At 39.2% G+C, this 25,807-nt stretch overlaps 1 protein-coding gene across 1 annotated transcript in view; it reads left to right on the forward strand.

The window, feature by feature from the left end:
- Nucleotide 1: 1 nt before the first annotated feature.
- Nucleotides 2-25,807, forward strand: part of DIRC2 (disrupted in renal carcinoma 2) — a gene marked incomplete at its 5' end in the record, with an annotated part of 58,071 nt that continues 32,265 nt past the window's right edge. The window contains 2 exons of the mRNA XM_026045332.1: nucleotides 2-245; nucleotides 16,408-16,501. Coding sequence (XP_025901117.1) covers nucleotides 2-245; nucleotides 16,408-16,501 — 338 coding nt within the window. The remainder of the gene's footprint in view (nucleotides 246-16,407; nucleotides 16,502-25,807) is intronic.

Below are 25,807 nucleotides of genomic sequence, written 5' to 3' on the forward strand. Positions count from 1 at the left end.
ACCGGTGCCGGTGCGGCGGCTGGCGCCGGCCGCGGGCCGCGTCTACGGGCGGCGCTGGCTGGTGCTGCTGCTCTTCTCGGTGCTGGGCTTCGCGCAGGGCCTCGTGTGGAACAGCTGGGGGCCCATCCAGAACTCGGCCCGCCTGGCCTTCGGCTTCAGCAGCTGGGACATCGCCCTGCTCGTCTTCTGGGGGCCCATCGGCTTCGCGCCCTGCTTCTTCTTCATGTGGCTCATGGACAAGAAGGGTGAGCGGGGCCGGGGCGGCGCGGGGGCTCCGGGCGCTCGTGCGGTGGTCGTGGTCATGGCCATGGTGGTAGCAGAGGTGAGAAGCCACCACTGCATCGTGGCCTCTTCTCCAAGMTTCCACCTACGTGGCCTCCATGAGGAACCATCTTCCTGCTGGTGCTTCCACCCAGACATCTCTCCTGGGGCCAGCTGCGTTAGCRGTGTTGGGGTTTCTGTTGAACATTTGAAGGACAAACACTCGTGCTGAGGTTTGGGTCAAGTTATGGCAGTGCTGGGAGTGGCGGCCCTGTACGGGAAAGGTATTTGGACCTCAAACACCGAGCGGGCAGCAAGTTGGTTTGGTTTTCGTCGTGTGCTATGAGGAAGCAGAGATGGCCAACACGAACCCAGAAGTTGTGCTCAGTCAGGGTTTTGTTTTGTTTTCTCCACAGAAGTCAAATGAAGGAGAATTTTCTAATGTACATTGGGGTCAGTAGCTTTTTGTGGCCTACTCCTTGAGACAGCGGTTGTGGTGGGAGACCCTCTCCAAGGCCTATTCCRTGTGTGAGCGGTCGCCCTGGGGTCTGCACCTGGGCGTTAAAAGTGCCTGTGTTTGCTTGAGCTTTTGGGCCTAAATCCACAGAATTGTTTGTTTTTTCTAACTCCTCTTCAAACAGGCCCTCTAAACAGAAGATAGGAGACTAAGCATCCTCGTGGATCTTGGTGTTAAGTGCTACTCTTTCCATTTATTTAGGAATTATTAACTCTTTTCTGCAGTGTGAAAGGGGGAAAGTGAAGGAAGGCAGGAGGGGTTGTTGCTTAAAAGGCATGTGCTTTGAAGCAGTGAAGTTGCCTTTCCTATAGCTGAAGAGACGCTGGGAGGAATAAAACCCTTTGGACTTCAAATATGTTCTCCAAATGACTCCATGGTGCCTAGAGAGCCGGGTTGCTTTCAGGCAATTTAGTMTTAAGTCAGCCATTTCTGTCTAGACTGCTCTGTAATAGTCCTGTTAATCACCTTAAAATTAAAAAGTAAGCTGTAACTGTGGTGATTTTGTTTTGCACAGCGCGGCAATGACTCTGTGTTACAAAGGAAATAATACTAAACTTGAACCTCCGCTTGCAGAACTAAGTCTGTGCTTTTGTATGTTCATTTCCTATGAAGTTGGCTCCAAGTTATGGAACACGTTTCTCCACAAAAGGACTTCTTGGTATTACTTTCCAGAAGAAATGTGTTTTGTTTCTGCAATGTGACTAATATTGGTGGTGGTGGGTATCCTAGTCTCAAATGTAGCTTGTTTTGGATGGCTCCCATAGCGAACCTGATGGTCTTCATTAGCAAGTGGTGGATGAGTCTTGTCCCTTTGGCTCCTGCCGCTGCTGCAGGACGCTCTTGTGGTGCTCAGGACCCTGTGTTTGGAGGTGCATTGAGGAGATGGATCTGCTCATTGGAGCAATGGCCCGCAGGAGAAGGGTGTCTGTGGCTCTTTGAAGCTGTAAGTGTGGCTGGATGAGACCTTGCAAGAGCAAAACCTCACATGCCTGGGGAATAATGCTCACACTTCTGTTGAATTTACCCTCCATAYCAAAAAAATAAGGAGAAACTGCAAGATTTATTCTCTGGTTTCATTCATCAGACATTGGAGTTAGCTAGTAGGGAATCTGTCAGGGGAAAAGAAAAGTGTCTGTGAAGTGTCAGCAGCTCAAACCTGCGAGCTAGCAGAAGTATGACCCTGGAGATGGCACATGTCAGAACTTGAGAGGAGATTCTGTTTTAGATAGTCCTGTATTTTTATGATTAAATAATGTGTATCCAGTTGGTATTGATACATCGCTSTCTGTTGTCAGTTACTGTTGTCAGACTGAGCTCCTTAAATCTTTGGTTATTTGATTGTAGCATATAGTTTGAAAGGTAAATTTGGCTCTTTACCAAACTTTGGTTGTATCTTGTGCATGTCCACTTCTTTTTCCAGTGCTGCTGCTTACGAGTGTTTATTTTTTTTCCCCKCTTCTTTTAATGAAATACAAGTTGAAAAGCTGAATATTCATGAATTGGCACTTGAATAATCTAGTCATCAGGTTGTAAGAAGCATTACTCGGACTGCCTGCTGCAGCTGCAACACGGTTTCTCAGAGAAGGGTGGTGTCCTCTGAGAAGAGAGGATAGGAGTGTTTATTTTTAGTAAATGATGTGCTGAATAAGCCACAATTAGCTGATCCTTAGTTCCGCCTATAAGGGATCCAGGAATTGGAAATTACAGCTTGTTGTTTTCGAATGGTTTCTTTGCTTTTTGTGACCTTTCCCCTCTCGGACTGTCAGTCCTATTTCTGGGAATTTTTGCACAGGCCTGTTTGGAGTTGGCACAGGTAATGTAGCTGGAGACTGGGGGGAAAAGATTGTCCAGAAGGGATACATCTTCCCCTTTGGGAATGAACCTGTCCCCATTCTTGCTCTCCTCCTTTGGCTAAAGGAGCTCTTTTTCTACTGTGTTTTCTTTTCCATTGGGGGAGTGGAGGGAGCTTTCCAAACTCATTTTAATGGGGTGCTGTCATAAAGGCAGTGGCAGCATCYGTAACACTTTCTAGTCCTCAACAGTGCTAAATAATTATTGAAACTGAGGTATTAGATTTGAGCAGGTGTAATTTGCCATTTTGCATCTTCAAAAACACCTGAAAAAGTTCTTATGTAAGTAGAGTTATAGGTGCTTTCTATGTGGTGGTAGATCGGTTTCTTGGTGAGGAAAGGTCAAAGGAGGGAGTGTGCAGTGGAGCTATCGTATTTTATTTTAGCAATAAAATGAGTCCCATTTAAAAAAGGTAATTATCTTTTAGAGATTCAGTAGGACTGAAGTTAAATGGCAAACTTCCCCCTGATTTCAGGAAGCCCAATATTGAATGGACCCTTGTTTACATACTTAAAATTAGCTACAGTTTGTCATGTGATACGTCAGTGTTCATGAATGTTTTGTGCCTTCAGTGTTGCGTTTCTTGGGAACTGTAAACATACACATAAAGATCTGTTAGGGTGTTTATACRTCCAAATCCTACTGAAATAAATTAAAAAAAAAAAAAAAAAACCTTTCTGGATCAGGTCATCTGGTCCTCTCTGTTTCTTTCTTTCTTTTCTTTAAAGCCAAACTTCGTAGCCACAATACAAGCTGTAGAAGCAACACAGAGTGTCAGGCTTCATTATGATCCATATAGTCAAGATAAGGCGGTGAAGAAAGAAATACTATATGATAATTTTACATTAAAGTAATTGAGTGGAATAGTGATGTGTTTACATTAATGTTTGGAGTATAGTGAGCCCAGCTTTATCCTATATTGAGTTTGAAGAAATTTGACATATTGCTCATAAATGTGAAATTTAATCTATTTCTTTTTATTGACTTTTTTTGTGAGGTGATATACACTTATGTGGATTGTGTAAACATTCTTAGTCACTTTATTTTACTAAAATTAAATTTTACACAGCATTGTTATCCTAGTGATTAAATTACACGGTAGAGAGAAAAAAATCACCAATCACTTAGCTTTCATTTTTAGCTGAGATTGACGCATCTATTGAAATTGTGAATGTTTTTATTTGTATGAATAGCTATACCTTTCCTGAATAGCAAACTCTTGATTTCATTGCTATCTCTTGAATGATTTAACTTGTCAGAGCCTCATATTCCTTCTCAATAAAACATTYGGTACTTCTCTCTTTCACAAGGGGTTTGTGAAGTTAAATCTTTTAATGYAGTCTGACAAAATAGTCATGAATATTGAACGTTTGAGCACTAAATTGGGCCTTACCAATATAAGAATGCCTTAGTTACTGTTTTGTATGAAGAATAAGCTACACCTGATAGACGGGTAGACTTCTGTAAAGTAGGTTTCCTGGTTGAAGCTTCTAAATTGTCAGTGTGTGCTACGAACKTGGGAACACTGATCTTCATTTCTGGCAACCTTTGGAGTATTTAAATTCAAGTCTAAGGTCAGTGGGAGAGGAAGAAAGACTTGAGCTCATCTTGTCCTCTCCCTATRTTAGATACGTATCTGGGAAGTGTTTGTGGAATGTTTTTGTTTTCTTCTTTAAGTGATGTGAGAGGGAGCAATAAATAGGAGATTGTTTCAAAGGCCAATGGAAACATAGCYGGTAATGTGAAAATCTTCCCCCGTTGTTGGTTTCCTTCTCTTTGGTTTTCTGTTGTGCTAGGCCTCTCAAGGTCCTTATCTGGTATTCAGGCTCTTGAGCCTTGTAGTGGTAGATACAAATTGGTGCATGTTGCTAATAACTTAAAAAAATYGCAGCAGATCCAATTGGTGATAAGTTCAGTGCTGATATAGTGTGAAGTATTTTCTATGGTGGCACTACAGCAGCATACTGACTTTTAGTAGAATTATTCACATCGCTGTAGAGTCCCAAGTCATCTCACAAGCACTTTTTTTTGGTTAGCAGACACGTCAAAATAAATATACAAATCATTGGCCTTAAAAGTCTTAAGAGTTGTCATCTTGTGGCTAGGAAACACATGTTCATCTCYTGTTTGTCATGAGCTCAGAAACAGACTTTTCTTAGATGCATTACTGCAAGAGATAGGGCTGATATTTCAAAACAAGCAATTTGATAGTTCATAGGTCAAGTTTAAGCATGAGTCTCAACTAAAAATTCCTAGCATAAAGTAGGTATAAGATAGTAAGGCCGTAACTTGGGAAGATTAAACTAAAAGGACTTGTAGACCTCACCTGTAAATACAGTCTACAGGAGAGAAATATCTGTGGGAAAACTTACAGAAATGAAAATCTGGGTAGAAATGAAAATGTGGGTAGAATGGCAAGGAGCCAGTGAGAAAAGAAAGTGTTCTGGAGCTTGACTGGAATATCCTCAGGTTACAAAGTGTACTTTTATCATATGAAACTGGTTTTACTCACTAACATTTATATTAATGGGAAAGGTCTTATTAACTGCAACAGCAGCAGCTTCAGAAGGCACTTTTGGATTTAAGACAAGGTGAATGTGAACTTAGTGCTTCGGTAATGAGAAAGACAATGTCCTGACTTATTTGAAGTGAAAGCTGTATTTACATGGTGGAAAGGCAAGTGGTTAATGCACTGCAACCAAATGCAAAGGAATTTTGAAGGCAAATATCTCTTACTCCAGACTGTTTTCTTTCATCTTGGGAAAATATTTTACTAAATGCTATGAATAATAGATATTTTTTTGGCTTGCAAATGCTACCGATCCAAACTTATCAAACTTAGTCAAAGGGACTAATTTTCCTGAACTAACAAGTTTTGAAAGAGATGATGTGGAGAATTGCTTTTCACACAGAGAGGTGAAAGAAGCAATTAAATTGCAAATCCCTCTAGAACAGATATTTGATTGGCTTGAATTAGTAAAAATCTTATTTCGATTAGTTAGCGTGTAGGAGTATAGCCATGCCTTTCCTCTACACCATCAGGAGAAAGGACGACCAAAACAAACTCGCCTTTTGTTGCTTAATTGCGTGTGTTTATACAGTGGCTGCAGTGCAAGTCCATGGAGCTTTTGCGTGGCTCGTGGAAGTGAGGGCTCATTAGGGCATTGATTGGCCCACCCTCCCCGGAGTCAGGCTGCTGCAAAAGACCACTTGAGATGCACAGAGTGATTAGCAACGTGGAGTGGTTTAATTAGGGTCTGATGAGTTGTGTTAACTTGGTGCCACTATGATTCATCCCTGCAGTACTAGCTGGAGTGTTAGCAGTGGTTCCCATGCCTCCTGATGGGCCTTGCTGGTGCTTTCTACTCAGTCAGGGCTCTAGACAGATGACTTCTGGAAGTAGCTCTTTCTGTGGAAGGTGGCATCACCCCCAACTGCTGCTTTGTACTGTGTCAGGAAGCTGCTCTGGGTTTGAAACAATAGAGAACAAAATCCTAACATGAAGTAGCTCATGTGAGGGTAGAAATGGCTGTGGACTCTTGCTTTGGTGCACTGAACATACATTCACATAGAGCTTTGGGTATGTAGTTTGCCACACCTTGATTTGATCAAATTGATAAACAGATAAACCATTTACCAGCATAAAATATGATTACTTGTGTTATGCAACTGCCAACACCAGCTGTATTAAAGCACGCCAGCATCCCAGAACTGGCTCAGAACACAGTCCCTGCCAGGGGGATATTAGGCCAACAGATGACTACAGAGATTGCCCTACTATTCCCAGGGAAATAAAGTATCAGCATTGCTCCCTTTAAATGCATACATCTTTTAGCTCCCCATCACTACCTCTCTTGCACCAAAGTCTACCTAGGTGAGATGCTGTCTCTCCTCTCCTGCCTCACCTGTGTCCCCTTGCTGTCGTGGCTTGCTTAGCTTGCACTCTCACTTCCCTCTTGTACTTGAGGAGGAGACTGGGTTTGAACAGGTTTGAGAAGAAGGAACCAAGACTTAGAGGTGAAAAAGGCCCTTGTATTGATAGGAAGAAGAAGGCAGAGGTAAAGGGCTGAGATAGAGGATGAGGTAGCAGTTCTGACCCAGGAGGCTTAAATGCAGAAGTGAGATCCCGAGCTGGAGGGAAGGGAGTGATGGGAGAGCAGGGGTGAAGGAACGAGAGGAGCTGGCGGCCAGGAGAAAAGGCCCCGCGCCGCCTCGCACAGCCTGCTTGCTTTTTCAGAACTGATGATGAGGATGGTGTGTTGCACGTATCCTAAATTGGTATTCCTCACTGTGAAAGTTTAGTCTGAAAGTTCTAGAGAAACACTTTTGATTTAAAAATATAAAATCACTGATGAAGTTAGGAGATATAAGTTTACAAATGGGAAATTTTGGTAATTTTCTGTTATAATATTTTGCAGATCTTGTCTTTTTTTTTTTGTGTGTGTGTGTGTTTTCCCAATGGAAATGCAGTGCGCCCTCAACCACGTAGACCAAAGACAGTGTTGGGAGAAGTTTCTTTAAGAAATGTTTCAGTTTTATGGAGGAGYGAGTGAACTGGTAGCTCACTTTAACTTTGTCCAACTGGTGTCACTCCAAACTGCTCCATCCCTTCTGGTCACATTTTTATTTCTTAGTGCTTCTCACGTGCATGTGGCTCTAGCAGTGCTGTAACTCCAGCAGGTTGTTTGCCAAAGCTTGTGATGAATGCTCGAACTTCCTCAAAAGCTGCAAATTCAGCTTTCTCATGCAGATTTGTAGGAGAGAAAGGTTTCGGATATTTCCTCTTTCTAAAGCTGGAAACCATTATGACTCAACATGGAGAGAGCAATGTGTCTTGAAAGTGAGATGTCTTCTGCTCTTTGGAAAACTTCCTGATGTGTTTCTGGAATGCAATACCTCAAATAAAAAACTGCATTTAGAAATATTTTTGTCATTATTTCATTATTTTTGATGGCTCTCAGTCCTTTGAATGTTTGAGAAAGGCAGAGATATTAAGGTTTAATTATTTAATCACATGAACTTTAAGAATTGATCAGAAGCTTGTTTAAAAAAAAAAAGTAATGACTCTATCCCTTTTATGCCTTTAGGACTATCTTTATCTGAACTGTGGYGGTAGTTGTAGAGGAACTGAAAGGCACTTGAACACATGAAAGTTAAAAGCTGWGTCCAGTGACCTTCCCTAAAAGTCACAAGATGTGCATGAGCGGTTCGTTGACCACACTGTTACAGCTGCTCTTCCCTGTCTTGCAGCAGGGATGGTAAAAAGGAGAATCTTTTTCTTAGTGTCCCAAAAATGGTGKTTTTTGGTGTTGCTGTCAGCCCTTGCTGCATGGCTGCTGCTTGCTGCTCTGTTGTGGCAAAGCGGATTCCTTTATTTCTGGAAATGAGGAATTTCATGCACCRCTGTGTGGGGTGGGCAGGTACCACTAGGATAATGACGGAGCATCTTCCCTGAGGGATGTGCACACAGGAGGCTGTTTTTTGCCTTCGTCGCCACAAGCAAGGATCTGAAGTTGGTTACATGGTGATTAAGCCTGCTGTGCAATCGAGACTCCTTAAAGTGAGTGGGAAGAGAAATGAAAAATGTTTCATCTCCTCTGTTCAGTACTGAAAGAAGCCTGAGTTTCCAGAATTTGTCTGGAAATGCAACCATAAGAATTCTACTTAAGACTTGGCTTCTTGTGCTTCCTCTGAACTTGCTAATGAGCATCTGTGATTTAGTTTTCAAGTAAGTAAGCAAATTTAGTTTTGGTTTAGTCCTCCAACTACATAATATTTCTATAGGTTGGTCTGGGTGTATGGTTATTTATTTCTCCTGCACATGTGCATTTTTGGGGCCAATTATCTTTAATTTTTCATTTTTAATGTGGCAGAGATGGATTAAATAACTTGCCCAAATCATGGCAAATTTACTTATCAGTAAATATCAGGGTTGAGAGGGGAAATCAGATATCTCAAGGAAGAACAGCTTGTGCGTGTATTTTATTCTAATTGCATCTCAGCACTGAATTGAAGTGAAGATGCCATTTGGCCAGTTCTTGTTTCTAAACTTATGGCCTGAATGAAGAAGACAGGGGGAACAGAGGGGAGAGAAGCAGAAATAACCTACCTGGTTTCGTAAGGTGTGTTCTGCTGCCCCAGACTCTCTCCTCTCGGAGGTGCTGTATAACATTCAAGAGAGCTTCACAGCACTTGGATCGGCTGCAAATAAAATGGAGACAGTCTGTAGTAAAACATATAGCATCAATAAACTGCTGAAATAATTGATCTCCTTTGAAGCTAAGGAGCATACCTTTAAAATAAAAGTTCACTTTTATTTTAAACTGAAGTTCACTTTTATTTTAAACTGTAATTTAGTGAAGAGGTTAGAAGTGATTCTGGAAGAGGCTGATACTATTCAACTTGGTGCTTTATGGTTCAGGGAAGAAGTCAGTCTCTGGAATGATAAATAGAATTTACATTTGTGGAGACTTGCACTCCGGATTTTTGGCCTGCCTTTTTACCATTTGTTTTCAATTATTGGMATTAAATTATTAGGATCCTGCAAAATCCTTAGCTGACAAGTGAAGGAAATTTCAATGCTTGTAGAATATATTTTTATATACCTTAAACCTCAGATTAAGCCTCTTCAGTTCTTAAAATCAAGAACAACTTTCTGTATTTACAGTACTAAAATTTGGAGTTGCTGCATAATATCAGATATTTAGAATTTGGACTTAGTGTAGTCTGCCCCCGACCCCGATAGGATCCCTGTTAAAAAGCTAATTGTGTGAGATGCCATATAAGAACTTGGATCACTCAGTGTTAAACAGCAGAACTTAGAGGAGTAGGGAGCTGGAGAATTAATCAATGCCTTTCTTGACATCTTCTCTTTAGGGATTATTTATGTGGTTGCTTAATATGCTGGGATAGTGTTAAAAAAGAGGGGGTCGACTGATTGCATTAGTGCAGAGCTTGACCTTATTGATGCAAATGAGAGAAAAGCAGCCTGTGTCCTCCTGGCGTGCTTGTGATATCTCTTGTTCTCCCTTGCACCAGGTACAGTCAAACATGTATATCTGGTGCCAGCTGAAAAATGAGAAGTTGATAAAATGTGGTAAAGCAAGGAAAGGTATTTATAATAGAATTCGAGTGAACTATGCTATTAGAAAGTAAATACATAAATATTTTAGCTCCATAATGAGGATCCAGATAAAGATGAAGCGGTTCAAGATTAGTAGGGTTACAGTGTGTTTTTCATAGTTGTCAACTGCTTTACATTGAGCTTTGCTTCTCATGATTATCTGTTCCTAGTGTCTTCCAAAATTGTTTCAGTTGTTAGACAGGCATTTCCCTCCAGATGACAGTCTTCTCTCTCTAAAATACTTGACAAATTCTGTATTTCAAAACTTCTCCTTTTGATAGCATCTTCTACAAGATTCTTGCCCAATCTCATATAAAGGATGATGTCCTTATAAGAGGCCCCCTGAAACCATTTATGCTGGTAAAATATGTTTTTTATGTTTTGAAAATTATCCTGAAAAGGGTGCATGTGGTGACAGTACTTATTGGACCTCCTATTTTCAATTTTGCATGCAGTCTTGCTCTGTTGGTATGAGTGGTAGTAGCAGAAATAATATTATCTATAGGTCAGATGTTCATCCTGACAGTASTCTTTGTTCCATATTTGACTGGGACTTCTGTATGGATTAGCCCATCTCTTTGGGGATTACAGCTCGGGAATATTGGCTAGTTCTTTCGGACCTTGATTTGAAGTTCTGTATAAACTCCAGAAGCACCTCTATTGGAAGTTGTTTTATTTGTTCCCTCAAATTTAAATTTCACAAATAGAAGTTCACAAGAAATGTCAAACTCCTCCTGACAGCCTGAATGTTGTCAGGTTAACTATTTATTCTGTAAGAAATTATGAAGAGCAGTGGCCCCCCTCCAAATGCCATGGTTGATCCTGAAGAGCATTAACTAAGTATTTATAAAAAGCCCTTGAAATGTGTCTGTTTTGCCTGAACAGGCCATTCAAGCCACCAGGTTGAACCTGGACCAGCAGAGTTGAGTAGAATCTGTCCTTGCCATGGATGCCAGTGCATCCTGCCATGGATGCCAGTGCATCCTGCCATGGATGCCAGTGCATCCTGCCATGGATGCCAGTGCATCCTGCCCTGGGCAAGCGGAGCTGGGCTGTGTTGTAGCATCTGTACAGGAACAGGGCGACTTGTGCTTAAACAAGAGGGGTTTGGGTCTAGTTTATTTTGAATAGGTCCTTTGTGATAGAGCTTGGTTCTCGCTGCATGGTACCAGGAAGATGCGAATGAAGCCAACAGGAAGATGTTTTATTTTTCAATTAAAAAAATGCTCAAGTTTTAAACCTCGTAAACTGAAATTCAGATGCTGTTTTGATAGTGTCTCACAGGGGAACAAAAATGGATGGAAAACAATTGGTTTAAGTTTAATTTGAAATCACTACTAAAAAAGACAAGGCAATAATAGACATACCAGTATTAGGTATCCAGAGAAAAAGGAGGGCAAGAAAGTTTGGACCTTAACCCCAGCCCATGACATCCTGACTATCAAAATAAGACTCATATATATATATATTGTGTGTATATATATATATATATATTTATATATATATATATACACACACACACATGTGTGTGTGTGTATATTTAAAAATTTTTTTTTTCTCCCCCATCAGCTGTATGTGACCTGTTAGTTTGTTCTCTCTTGCCCAGTTTCTCTGTGTGGTAACCAGGTTTTGTTACTTCCAGGTGTAGTTGATGCTCTTCTGGAGAATGTATTTATTTTCCGTTGAGCTTCCAAATATAATTTATGCTCCTCTGCAATCAAAGGCTTTTGTGGAATCCAGAGGAGACCTGATATACTGATTTTTCAAGCTTTTTTTCTCCCTATGTGCTAACAGCAAGATGGGAACCCTATCTCAACTGTGAGATCTATTTAAAGTGGTGGAAAAGGTCTTTTCTTTTGAGAATTATATTGATTGGCTCAATGATCTTTCTTTCGGAAACAACTACTGCTTACCGTTTTTAATGAGAAGTAAGGAAGAGTTTGGCAACATCAAAGTGTGACAAACACTTTATTCACTGTATTTAGTAGCAAAATAGCAGTTTTTAGAATCGTAGCAAAAATAACTGATTTTGTGATAATAAGTGGGATGGATATTAGTATAATTTTATTAGAGTTACATTTTTAAAAATTCTGGAGTAGTAGATAATAAAGCTGGTGTGGTCATGCAAAGCTTTAAGGATTGCCTGATAATGGTGATGTTTAATCAAACTTCCATTTGATATGGCTAAATGTAGAGCCATATATGAAGAAGGAAAATAAAATAGGCCCTTCCTACAAAACAGAGACTGCAAGAAAGAAACCCTCCCAGTTTAAAAAGCGTACTTGAATAGTGAGAGCTGTGCTTGGACAAGATGCACAAAAATGATTCCAGGACTAAAAAAAATCATGAAAGACTTGGAGCTTAGTGCCTTGTTTATTGTTTATTGTCACTATTGTTTAGTGAAATGAATAAAGGCAATTTATTGTATGTTATTTTCACAGAAAGAAAGGTCCAAGATCCTATGTTTTGTTTTGTTTTCTTTTTTCAACGTAAGAAAAATTAGTGCTTGAAAGCTGGATTTGTTTTAAATGGAAGGAAAAGCACAATTTAAGAGTAAGTTATTGGAATTGCCATGGAAATTGCTGTGTTCCCAACTACTTGATGACCGTGCATCGAGATGGGGTTGTGATACTGTAAACAGCGGTTCAGAAGTTCAGCGCTACTAAAATATTTGGAGTTCAGTGTCATGAGGGATGGTCCTTGTTTCCAGCCTGCCCTTTGGAAACCGTGCAGATGTGCTGGGCTGGCGTCATTCACTTCCAGCTACAGCCTTGTCCTCTTTTTGTATTCCYATGGCCAGGTTTTAACGTCTGCACCTGAAAGAGAGAAAACCCTTAAATACTGATGCACTGGAGAGGTGTCCTGTATAAGATGGCAAGTTCAGTTCTGGTTGTTGCATTGGTGGGCTGCATCCTACAGCCCTTCCACAAGGGATGGTGAAAACTCCCTCACTGAGGATTTGTCTCCTACAGTCTTGTTCATGTTTTTTGTGRTGTTTTGTCACTGCAGGTGACTAAGGGAAGGAAGAAATGGTCATAATTCCTAAAGGTTTAAACATCATCCTTTTTTTTTTCTTTTTTTTTTTCCGTGATAAACTGCTCATGTATAATAAGCTAAAATGATAAGTTTATTCTAGTTGCCTGGTGTTATTTATTAAGTATTTTATTAAACTAGGCATAGCAAATCAGTGACTGATTTACATAGCAAATCAGTTAATGCAATACTGGCATACTGTATTACTGCCACTAATACAGTATGGGGAGGCAAAGCATCTCTTCCCGTACCATAAAAAGTGCTTCAAAGTGCTCTCGCCTCCGCGTGTGCTGCTGGACCCACTGATTCAACAGGGCTTGTAGTGACCTCCCAARGGCCACATCCAGCTGGACAGGTCACATCTAGGCTTCCTAGTGCCCTACGTCTTGGCTGAACTTAAAACACGTGTTTTGCAGGAGAGTTTTGAGGATTATGGGTTCAGAGCTGTGTTGGATAGCCAGGAGTTTGGGATAGGGAGACCCAGTAGTTGGTGGTGGGCAAAAGTTTGGGGATGTGTCTTTTGAAAGAATATTAAAAAAAAAAAGGGGGAAAAAAAAGCAAATGCACTGCAGGCTGCTGAAGTTGGAAAGCAGACTGTGTTATTAGCCTTAGGAGGAATTAAGCTGTTAAACAATATTGATTATTATCTTCATAAATGATATTTAATGTGTCTTTTCATCAGTAACTGAGAATTTCTGCTGCTGGCTTGGACTTCTCTATTTCTATCAGTACTCTTTGCCCACTGAGGATGTGGCCACAGTTTCTATAGTGAAGATGGAGCAGGGTRTCCCCAAAATCTCCAGCAAGCGCAAGCTGGGCATGAGCAGCCAGCAAGAAAGGCTTTGAAGAGCAGGAAACTTCCTGCATTGGCAGAAAATCCATTTTAATTATTCCTTTTCCATCTGCTTGCCAAAAATCTCTGATAGAAGAGGGTAAAAAATGTCAGGGGAGGGAAAATGTCTGGGGGTTTTGATATATGAATAYAGTGCCTCCCTCCCAATCAATTGCTATTCTTTTGTTTTTAAACTAGTAAAGCTGATGTGGGCTGCTCAAAATCTTGGCTGTTTAAATTGCTTTTAAAATAGASAAATAGTGTCTTGCTAAAGCATGTTCACGTGCTCTTTTTGGACTTGGTTGATAAATTTTGTTTATTGGCCCCATGATGCATAATAATTCAAAATGCTATTTTGCATGTTTTTGTGTAATATAAGACTTTTAATTCCTTTTAACATCCCTTGCAAAGTTCAAAGCAAAAGTATTTGAATAACTATAATTACTAAAACAGACTGATTTCTAGCAATGATGAAATGGAAGAYAGATTCAGAAAGTCGAAAAGTAAGGAAAAAAGAAAAGAGACGGTGCTGAGAGTGTAGAAGTAAGTCATAGAATTAACAATGAAAATTATATCTAATATGTGCTTCTTGTCCAGCAGCCTTTTCCTCATTTACTTTGGTGTCATGGTTTTTAGCATGTTGATTTAACCAAAGGAATTTTYAGGTGTGTTGGCCTTTTGTTTTCCCTTAATATGCAAAAAAACCCYATCATCTATGCAAGCAAGACAGTTAAAAGAGGCACTGCACAGTACGTAGCTTTCAAGATGCAGGCTTCAAAGAATGTTTAGGAAGATGGAACGTAGTAGCTGGATAGTGAGTTTCTTGCTGATTATTTTAAAATAATGACTTCTCTTTACCTGACTTGTGAGACTGACATTAAAGATAAGCCTAGAAATAGTGCTGATGGAAAGTTTTGACATTAATTTGGTTTTTTTTTTAACTGAATTTTGTGTGTTTTAATGGAAGTCCATGCACATTTAATTTATAACTTTGTATTGATTTAAAAATAAAAAGTCAARTGGGAATTTGTGACCTGGAAATGCCTCTCAAGTGTCCTGTGATGATTCAACCTGAAWGTTCCTATAGCCCTAATCTACTTCTGCACCCTGGGTTTGCATCTGGACTGTCTGTTGTTATGTCATGTGGCCAGGAACTTCCATGTTGTCTCTCCTTTTCCCGAATCTCCTAAAAGGCAGAACATGAAATATTTTGTGAAACATAATTTAGAGAGCACCTGGTCTGCATGAAGAGTAAGAAGGTGAGGACACAGATTAAAGCTTCCTGGGAATATTACAGCTCCACTTCCCAATGAAAGGCATCAGATTTTCCAGTTAAGACTTCTTAACTGGACTTTAAATTTGACTTTCCACCAATAAAAATGCTAATTATGTAGAAATTCTCACTGGATAAAAATAATGCTAACAAAGAATCATTTCGGGGGGAAAAAGGGCATAAGCAACATCACATATGCAATCCCAATACAAATTATTAACTCCTTTCAAAACATTATTTAATGTTTTGAGAGGTATTTGGGCAATACAGGCTGATGCGGCCTGTAAAAGCTCACACAGCTGCACAGAAAACRTGAAGAACAAAAACAGGTTTTTGAGCCACGTGAGAGCCTGTGAGGGCTGTTTGAACAGGGACTCTTGAAAATCCAGTTTAACCGCAATGTGTGTGGYGGTTAAGTGCAGAGCTGATGAGCAAGTCTGAGCAGAACTTCTGGCTTGTTGTGTGGCTTAACTCAGCCTGTTGTCTAAGTGGGGTTTTGGGGTCGTTACTGTGTTTTGGATAATTACTGGAGTTTCATGTAAATGTAAGAAATACCCCTTTGTATCTCTTGTTGTTTAAATGTGTTATTCTGCTAAGAATTTGGAAGCTCTTTATTTTCAGCATTTATTGTTGTGATTTTTTTTTTTCAAATTTCAAGAGAGGCAGACTATAKCAGTGCTTTTTAATTGTTATATATTGGATTATATATTGGATTATCTTGTTCCAGTCTTGTAAGACTCTGAAGGTTAAATCCATCAGTTGGGACTGCTCTCCATCCACGTCCTGGAGATGGAAACATCTCTGCAAGAAAACTGTTCGCRAATGGAATTATAGCACTGAAATAGGTTGTTTCTGATCTAAGTGCTTCTTGATCCAGAACTGCAATATGAGGAAAAAGCATTTGCATGGAATTGGTCAACTGCAGCTTTTTTCTTACGTATTGTGTTTACAGTCTCTGACAACTTGAGCTGAGTGCAGCAAAAATGTGCTTTAATTGCAAGGTCTACAAAAAAATACGTGCATTTTTTCTGCTGAAAAAATAGTTATTTCTTTGAGATGAACTGCGTGTCAGCATTACAAAAGAAAACAGTAACAGTTCTGTACGTGCACTGATGAAGTAGCTGGAAAATTAAACATACAGGTCCAGCTCTTTAGCTCTAACCAGAATTTGTGTCACGCATCAGAGGATGTTCCCTGGCACTTGTGATTCTAAAGGAAATATTGTCCCATTTATGATGCTTCTATCATCACTTTTCATTTCCAAGAGTGTCGCTAAGCTTTTGGGTACAATCCTGTGGAGCAGGATGCCAAGTGTAAGCCTTTGTAATCCTGGAGTGGAAGGCACAGAAGATAATACAGACTTTCACTATATACTTGTAGTTCATGTCAGTATTAAAGTGTTTTTGATTAGAGATGGAGAACTATATGACACTGCATGTAAATGTATATATTTAGACTATGTTTTTTTCTCTATTGCTGACTTAATGTGTAAAATACTGTTGTTTTTTTCATCTTAGGTCTGAGAGTAACGGTGTTGTTAACATCATCCCTGATGGTATTAGGAGCTGGCCTAAGATGTGTTCCCGTTTCAGACCTGGAAATAAGGAAGAAGTAAGTGGATAAGTTATTTTTACTATACATGTTTTATCCTTGCTGTATAAGCAATCTTCTCCTGCAAAATAGTGCCCATACATTTTTCTTTTTTCCTGTATGAAGCAGACTTGCAGAGCACATGCTGCTTGGAAGTGGATTTAAATGCTGCTTTGCTTTTTTATTTATTTATTTTTAAGTCTTCCTTCTGCATAGAATCTCTAGATCTGAAAGCTCTTTGCAAATTTGACTTAATCAAGCCTCCACCACATCATGCATAATTAAAATGAATATGTTTTGCAAACAAGGAAACAGAGCTTTAGAGAGGCTCAGAACTGGCCCAGGATCACACAGGGAACCATTCCACAAAATCTCCAAATATGTAATTTGTATGCAAATGCTAAATAATTAGATCATGTTTTTCATATTGGCTATATGGGATTATACAATGAGATGGATGAATTTACAACATGACGCTTTTCATATGGTCTATTTCAGTCCATATTCCAAAGTAGTATTGTACCCTCTGTAGTAGAAACAGACATTTTTTGCACATGCGCAATTAAAGAGTTGGTAATGGGAACGAGTCTCCTTCTTTAAAACTCTTAAAACTTACCCTTCTGTAATACGTAAGCATYAACAAAAATCTTGTTTTGAAATGTTTTTCTACATGTGTTTCTTTAGAGAGGATTTTTTTCCTCTAGAAAACAGGTTGTCCATTTCATGCCTAGTTTCTCTCTGCTTACTATATTGGTAGCAGGACCATTGGTTTTGCTGTGGATTGAAGGCACTTACTGGCTGTGAATTCTTCAGTAGAAGATAACAGTGAAAAAGGTGTTAATTTTTCCCTTGATGTCTAGTCAGCTTCCAGATAGTCTTTGTATTACTTGAAAATCTTTTTTAATCTTCCTTGGGATTATTTCTATTGAAAATTACCTTGGAAACCTTTAAGATAAGAAAGAAAATATTTGGTGTGAGATGTAATGACTAGTTTAGTGAACTATATGGAGAATGGGGCAAATGTAATTTCAGTTCTCAGATGCTAAGTGAGTACGTAAGAAAGMCAAAGAGGCTCCAGATGTTAGTTGCCAACAGTGTTGCCCATTTCCAAACATTATTCAAGAACTTTGTGAGCAGGGAAGTTGAATTGACCATATTATTCTACCATTCCCAATGATCTTTCCTATTTAAAGTGAAAACTTGCCATTAAAGTGTCCTCATTTTGTGCCCTGTTAAAGGATGCTTAATATCCATGCTGTTACTTCTGTCCAATCTTAGGTTAAACATATATACATATATTTTCTAATGGCACATGTGGTTTAACTGCAGTGAAATGTGGCATCTTATGTAGCCTTTCTGATTTAGCCTGGTTTATACTAAAAGACCTGTGTTTAGCTGGGCTTTGCTAAGGTGAGGATTAAGACTGCAAAAGCAGAGAAGAAATTCTCAGCTAAGAATTTTAGATATGAGGTATGGTTTGGGGAGTGGGAAAGAGTTTCCATGTAGTCTGATTGCCTTTAAAGAAGAWTTTCCAGTATAACTGCAGTGAAGAAACTTGGGAGAAGGGAGGAACAAAGAAACATTCAAGTAGCACTTTCTTTAAGGGTGGAAAGAAAGACCGAGGACTGGATAAAGTCTGAGATGTATGAAATATGATGATGATGATACCTTTTATTGAAAGCCATAAAGGCAAAAAAAAGGAACTCAAGTAAAATCCTATGGAAAAGGTTACTTATCATGCTGTGAAAATGTATACTATCTGCAACTCAAATTGATAAAATTGTTAACTTTGCTTGCTGTAGAAAAAAATGAGAGATTTTCAAGAATTCCAACTCTACCTCAGGAAATAGTTTGATCTTTTACATGGTACAATTAAAAAAAAAACCTTCAGGTAATTATAGCTGTGTGAAGCAGGGCTATGCTTGTTAGTGAAGATTTCTTGAGATACTGTAAATAGTTGCATGTACTGTGCAGGGTTATACCAGGTAACCTGCATTGTTTTGAGGGCTAGAACTATGTACCAGTTTCAGTTATATAAAGCATCATTCAAAGTAATATTTTTGAGAGAAGTGCTTTTACTTTATGCATTAGAAACAGCAGGCTGAGCTCTAAACTCTTAAGTATATTCCAAATGTGTATGTGGATTAATATGATCATTGAACATTAATCAGTCAGTCATATGGACAAGATGACACACAAGCTAATTTTCAAGCAGTTCAGAAGCTGGCATAACTGGAATTCCTTCGAATGCTTTTGCATGTTTTGTATTATCCCATTCCCTAGGGTAATCTGTAGTAATATATTGAAGAATTTCCATGGGAAATTAGGTAAGTGTTAAGATAGATAAAATTAAAAAATTGTTCATGGCGTTTGTAAGTTTGAGTTTCTTCTACTTGGTAGGGAAAAAAAAAGCTCAAATAAGCTCTTGTAATTTCACATTAAGGATAGAAACTAAAGTGCATTGCCTATCACAGCAATCACAAAACTGAGGAAATTGCTGTAAAATGCTGAACGTTTAGTCCTCATTGCTCTAGATTCYTTATCACACACATACCAGTAATATCCAAATATTGCAGAGGCATTCCTAGCCTCTGCTCTGGTCTTTTTCAASTCTGTCATATAGCTGTTGACTGTCTCCAGTTCATCCAGACATATTTTAAACACCAACTTTAGCTCTGATTTTATTTCATTGAATACTCACGAGTGTGCAACGTGTATAAAGAAGTCAAAGAACATACCTTTTTAAATGTTATGAAAGCACCTCATTGGCCACACCTAGCTTTTAAATTTGTAGTTAATGTGAAACATACAGAACATAAAAGACTATCAAATTATGCAATTTCTAGTCTTGTGCTGCCTTTTCTTTTCTGCATGTTACCAGAACATGGCAATGAAATGGCCAGTGCTTGAGCATATGGAAAATGGAGCAAACATATCTCGATACTTGCCCAGAATACACTTTTAGCCATATGCTCTTGGTGGTCAACATATTTGTGATCAGAGGTAGCATCTTCCTATTTACTATGTTTTGTTGGGTTTAAACTGCAAAGGTCTGTAAAGCTTCTAGCCTCTACAGCATCGAGAGATTCTTCTGCTCGAAGCTTTGTTGTGTGAAGAACCAAATCCTTTTGTTTCTTATAAATCTGTCACCTGCAAATTTAATTTCATGCCCACTGCCTGGAGGAGACAGTAAGCAATCTATTAATGTTCTCCAAGTCGCTCCAGCTTTTATACATCTCTGTCATTTCCCTGGTGGGGGTGTCTCTCCAGACTTCCAGGTCACAATCTAACCGGTCATTCTTCATATAAAAACCCTTTCCTACCTCAGTGATGTTGGATGCCATTCTCGGGCTTTTTCAATTCCTGAGCTTTTTAGGCTGTAGGGACCTGACTATACATGTTATTCATATGGCAAGTGCTCCATAGGTTTATACTGTAGCATAATATCTTCTCACTGTTTTTGATTTCTTTTCCTTTTGACTAAAACCGAGCACCGATTTAATATTTGATAACTCTGTTATAATGCTTTATATCCTGAATATTAACATTTACTTAGGAGGCCAACATTTTATAAACAAAATGAGATACCCCTTTCACCCCCCCCCCGACATTACTTCACATTCATATTGTATTCCATGTAGGTGTAGTTTTACAGGACAACCTTGGACTCTCATGTGGTTGTAAAATAGCAGATATATTCAAAAGGCTGTACTAGATCTGCCAGTCACTTGTACAAATAAGAAAGAAAGAAGTGATGAAATTAGTCCATACCCACAAGTCTGTGGAATTTCAGTCTGATCACACGATGTAAGACTTCTTAAAATGTTTCAAAGACAGGATAATTAAAGACATGGAAGTAAGGGATGTAACCTAATTTGTCATTTGTATTGAATATAGTAATTAAGCAATTTATTAGGACCTTGTATGCTGTGGGTTGGTAAGGTTTGGCCTTTGCATGAGATTTCACAATGGAGAAGTAGTTATTAAAGTGAAGATCTTCAGTCCTGCCAGCAAGGAGCACTCTTCGGCAGAAATTTTCATTTAAAACATTTGCTGCAAAAGTTAGAGCACGATAGTGGAAGCTGGAGCAGTTTTCACTGACACTTTTCTTGTACACGGGGTTCGTTATGGGGAAGTTCTGGTAATTGGTAGTTTTTGTATGGGGCCTTTTCTTTCATAATACCACTTCTAAGGATTTTTATTTTTTGGCCTTCTCCTATGTTGACGTTAGCGTTTTCCTGTATCATGTTTGCTTATGTTCTCTTACTGTCTCTTTAGTCCATTGTGTTTCTATTAGCTAGTTGCAACCCAGTTTATATTAAATATTTTAGCATTATTGCTTATATTATAATTGGACATGTTCTTTAATAGTTCCACATGTTCCATTTTCATCCCTGAAGGCTCAAAGRATATCTACCATTTGTGGTTGTGACATAAAATAAGATGACCTGGGTTCATGTTGTTATTTGTGTTCTCTAATTCTAGAATGACCATGAGCCACCATGTGATGCATGAAAAATGCAAAAGGGAGCCTCAGAGGTAATTCCAGTAAAAAAAAGGGCAGTCTTTTTTTTTTTTTTTTTTTTTTCTGGCCACACTGAATGCACATATGATCATCTGTGCTCAAGAGAATACCCCAAACCAGAACTGATGTGAAGAACAGTGATTAAAATGTTTAGGGAATAAAAAGAGTTGCTTAATAGGATATGGTAGGAGAGTCTAGAGAAAAATATATAAATAAATAGACAGGATGATGCATGTTGTGCACTCCCTAACTCTTTGGGGAAGAAAAGTGAAAAAGCTATTTAATCCAAAGTGTGMCTCTGGGAGTAAAAAAGGTGAATAAACTCAGCCACTTCTATGGTGTAGTTCAGTTAAGTGTATGAAGAAAGTCTTGAGATGTGGCACTTGCCTGTGCTAATGTTATCCGCTGGTGTGTGCTCTGGCTACAGCGCTGGGGAAAGGCCGAGCTGGTCCATGCCCAGTCTGACAAATSAATAATAGCAATAGAAGAGGCTACCGGTAGGCGAAAGAAGAGATAAGTCATTCCCAGGTAAATTCTTATGGGGAATACTTGGTCTCTAAAGCCCTGTAGCTTGGTTTGTTTTTTATTATCTATATCAGATAAACCTTTCTGAAGTTTTTTCTTTAAACCTGTGCTCCAAAGTTGCTGTTTTAGGAGAAATTTCTGTAAGCTGTTCCTAAGTGAAGGTGATTTTGTCCTGCTTTCCAGCACAGCAGTGGATTCGATGGGTGGTTACGTGTCCTTCTGGCTGCACAGTGGTGCTTCCTGTCAATGCACAAGACGTGTGTCGTGGGATAGAAGGCAGACCCTAATCGGCACTTCCATTTAGCTGGCAGCCACTTCAGCTGAAACAACCCTAGCAGAAGCAGGAGGCAGCTTGACAATTTGGTGACATCTACTCTTTCCTCCTGCTCTTGTGCAGCTTTCTGCTCTAGCAGCCACCATGTCATCYGCCAGGCCCAGGGATGCTGGTAACTGCTGGCTTAGCAGACCTGTTGAAATAGCCAATTATAGAGACTAAAAGTCTGTAAAAAATTTTGGAGTGATTAATTCAATAGATGTTTTAAAGAACCTCTGAGATCGCACAAAAGGCTTGGTATTGCAGTAATATTAATGGACAATATTTCTACAAGGCCTCTGCTACGATAAGCCTGTACTGTAAAGAAAGATATTTTACATCTTTTGTGGGATTTTTCAGTGCCTGCTCAGGTAAGTGCTGTGTTTCTCAGCTGTAGAAAGCATTTAAATTTTTTAAATCATTTTGAGCTCTTTGACATAGTCATGTCTTGTGACTCTTATTCTGTTGGGTAATTTCTGTAATTTAAAAAGAACTAATACTAATTGAACATATATCAAAGTTGCTGCATTGCAACCAAAATATCCTCTCACTCTTTCACTGACCCTGAGTTAAGCTGTGTGAGAGCATTAATCTGGATTTTATTCATTCCTTATTATTTCTTAATTTGTTGCATCTCCTGTATTTCACTATTTTACTAATAAATAAATAAATAAATAAAAMCTACTTAGTATGTATCCTGTACTAAATAAATTAATTTCTCTGAAATTGCCCTGCCAGGGCAGTGCTGACAGATGGCTGTAGGGCATTCCCATAGCAATTCCTTGAGATGGGACTTCAATATGTTTTGCCTCATTAGTCCATAATGTAATCGTTTGTTTGGTGCATGCAGCAGCTCTGTTTGCTTGGGGTCTGTTCACGTTTGATGAATTAGTGCTGCTTTAAAGATGTCACCTTTTAATAATGGCCTTGTGAAATGGGTGGGCTTTTAAAAAGAAGGGGGAAAAAAAAAAAAACCCTCAAAGCTCTTAATGCCCAGAGGGCTTTGAATTTATATGCTCTCATCTTTGAAACTTGGCTAAAGCTTTAATTGAAGGATGTTGTCAGGGCCTGATGGCTGCAGTGGGGGCGCAGTGAAATGGCGGCGCCGTGTGACATGGCTGCACAGTGACATGGCGGTGCACGGGGGGACGCGGTCACCGCGGTGCCAGGGTCTCGCTGGGCCCCAGCACCGACCCCGTTCCCTGTCAGTTTGTTCAGTTTGTGTGACGGGCGTCGGCGCCTTGCCCTGAAATTGCCATTTCTTCCGTTGAGAATCCTTGTCCTTCTCTCAGCAGGCTCTCGGTAACTGTGTTTATCAATTACCTTAGAGTTAAAGCTGAAACTCGCTGCTCTTCAGCGTATTTTGAGGCTGTCTTCCTTAGCYGTGAGAAAAGGGATGTGAAGATTCAGTAACTGTGAAAAATGCCAGCATCTGATGCCAGTTATTTCAAACTCTGCTCTGCTACCATTTGGAGGAGGCCGTGGTGGTAGGAAAGGTGGGTGAAATGTGAGATGAGCTCCAGGTGAAAACGGTAGACAGCACGTTCATAGAAGTTTTTCTTTCTTTTTTAATTTTTACTTCATTGCTGGAGATAATAAACCATGCAGTGACTCAGGCTTTCTGCTTGTAATAATTTTTCTCACTGATGGAGAAAAACAGTTTTAAATTATTCCACATATCAATGGTTGCATGCATCAAAAACAAGCTAAAAATGCTAATGGCCTAAATCCATGAATATCCAGAAACCATAAAGCTTTTGTAGTCTAAATATATCATTTAATGAAAATATTGAAAGGAAGTGCATTTCCATGAAATCCATCTTTCAGAAATTTATTTTTAATAGATGAATTCATTGCTTTTTCCAGTGATATATTACTTCTCAGTCCTTTTCCAGACATAGATCCTTCTTGAACTGTCTTTGAGTTATGAGCAGGATAGAATTTAGTACTAGATGCTCCCATATACTCCATGGCAATGATCTGCTMCAAATTATGAATTAGATCTTAATTTGAGCTTTGCTTTAGAAGGAGTATTAAAATGTTTGACTTCTAATAAAAAGTTCTTTTGTTGTAATTATTTTTGAGTGTAAAAGACAAACTCTTTCAATTTCTATAACTTGATTGCTTCTTAACAAAACTAGTACCAGCCCCCTCCAAGATGCAATAAATTTTCTGACCTATTAGGTGGTAAAGCCCATGTGTTTTCATATTCCTTTTTCTGGGTGAGCAAGTTGCATCATGCAGCAGTTCAGACGCCCTGGAGTGGGAGGTATTTGCTCACCTTGTTACCATCTAATAAGGCTAAATCCAACATTTTCTTAAAGCGCTCTGAGTCTTTCAGTGCTAAGCTCCCTTTCATTTGTTTCCAAGGGTTCCCGCAGCTTGCTAGTCGCTATATGAAGTGACTTGTTTTTCAGATTAACATGACTTGAACAATCCACTACTTGACGAAACATTTCACTCATCAAAAGCATGTGAAGGAAAAATCAAGAAGTCATCCATTTCTGTAAAAAACGTGAACTGCTTTATCCAAAATCCCTTTCCAAGATAATTTATGGAACAACAGATAATCTACCATTTTTTTTCCTCCATGTAAGATACCCATCACAGTGCTGTCTTCCTGCAGTAGCAGACAGGTGCTGTTGGTGGCTCCCTTGCATCTCACACTTTGGCAAACATCAGCAAAATTGAATTGCCAATTATTTTCTTTGCATGTCTGTAGAAGTCCAGATAGGGACTAAGCCATCAGTTCTCATGGCAGCTAGTGGAAGCAGGTGGTAAAAGGAGAAAAAAAAAAAAGGGGGTGGGGGGAAAGAAACCAAACACGAACCAAAAGGCCTGTCTCCACAAGGCTTTTGATGAGCTCTTCTCCCTTCAGGCCCCTAAACAGACCTAATATCCCAGTTGACCTGGAGCCCATCAAAGACTGGCAGGGAAGATTTATGTTCAGAATGTTAGAGCAGCACCTTGGGGCTGACTGCTTCACTCTTCTAGTGTTCTACCTGACAGAGAAAAGGTGAAAACGCTATTTCCGCCCTGCAAATKAGTGTTAAAATACTCGTGTGAATTCTCCATTCCTTGCCTTTCAAAGAAGACTCAATTGACGGATTGAGTCAATTGAGTCAAAAGACTCAATTTTTTAGTTTTGTGTTAAAATCAGTTGTGTTAAAGGACACTTCTTGGGGGAATCCTCATTTCCTCCTCCACCACTGCCTTTGTTTTGCCACCTGAGAAAATAATGAGTTTTGTKTTTTTTTTTTTTTTTTWAATAAGACCCTTAATCCTAGGCATGAGACATACTGTGCTAGAAATACTAAACGTCTGCTCTTTTAACATAGAGGAAAGTGTTTATGTAWCACACAGCTTTTGAATAGCTCGACAAATCCAAATCCTTTATGGGACTGTGACCATGCATGAAAAGTTTCAACCTCTGCAGGAAGAAAAAGATAAGTAAAGCAGACTGTAAATGGAAGCTCTTTCCAATCTTAACTGTCGAATGTTATCATCAATCACTAAAGCCTTTTTCCTGTATAATCGTTCTCTCTCTTTAATACCCAGTTCATTCAGTGATATTGTAATTTCAGCATTTATAGCTTTACATCCTTTTTTTTGGGGGGTATTGCTTGTTATAATATTTGAAGTGTAACAGCAGGGAGTGAATAAAGCAAGTGCAACTTGGTTGCTGCATGTAAAATATTTTCCAGGGGAAGTGATGAAAACCTTATAATTTGAGCTATTATTTGAGTTATTTAAAACTTGACAAAAATTTGAAAATGAGAAGGTGATGCAGTGCAGTAAGACTTTTCTCTAATTTCTGTTACTGTATATGAACTACACCACCATCTCCCCCCCTAATTTTCACATCATAGGCCAATTTAGGAACATGGTCTTCTGCGTAAGAATGCATTTCTGTGTTTACTTTTTTAACAAAAAACTATATACGTGTGTGTATATATAAATTTTA

The sequence above is a fragment of the Nothoprocta perdicaria genome, unplaced genomic scaffold, assembly GCF_003342845.1.
Source record: "Nothoprocta perdicaria isolate Ctin4 unplaced genomic scaffold, notPer1 scaffold_0, whole genome shotgun sequence".
Taxonomy (NCBI): domain Eukaryota; kingdom Metazoa; phylum Chordata; class Aves; order Tinamiformes; family Tinamidae; genus Nothoprocta; species Nothoprocta perdicaria.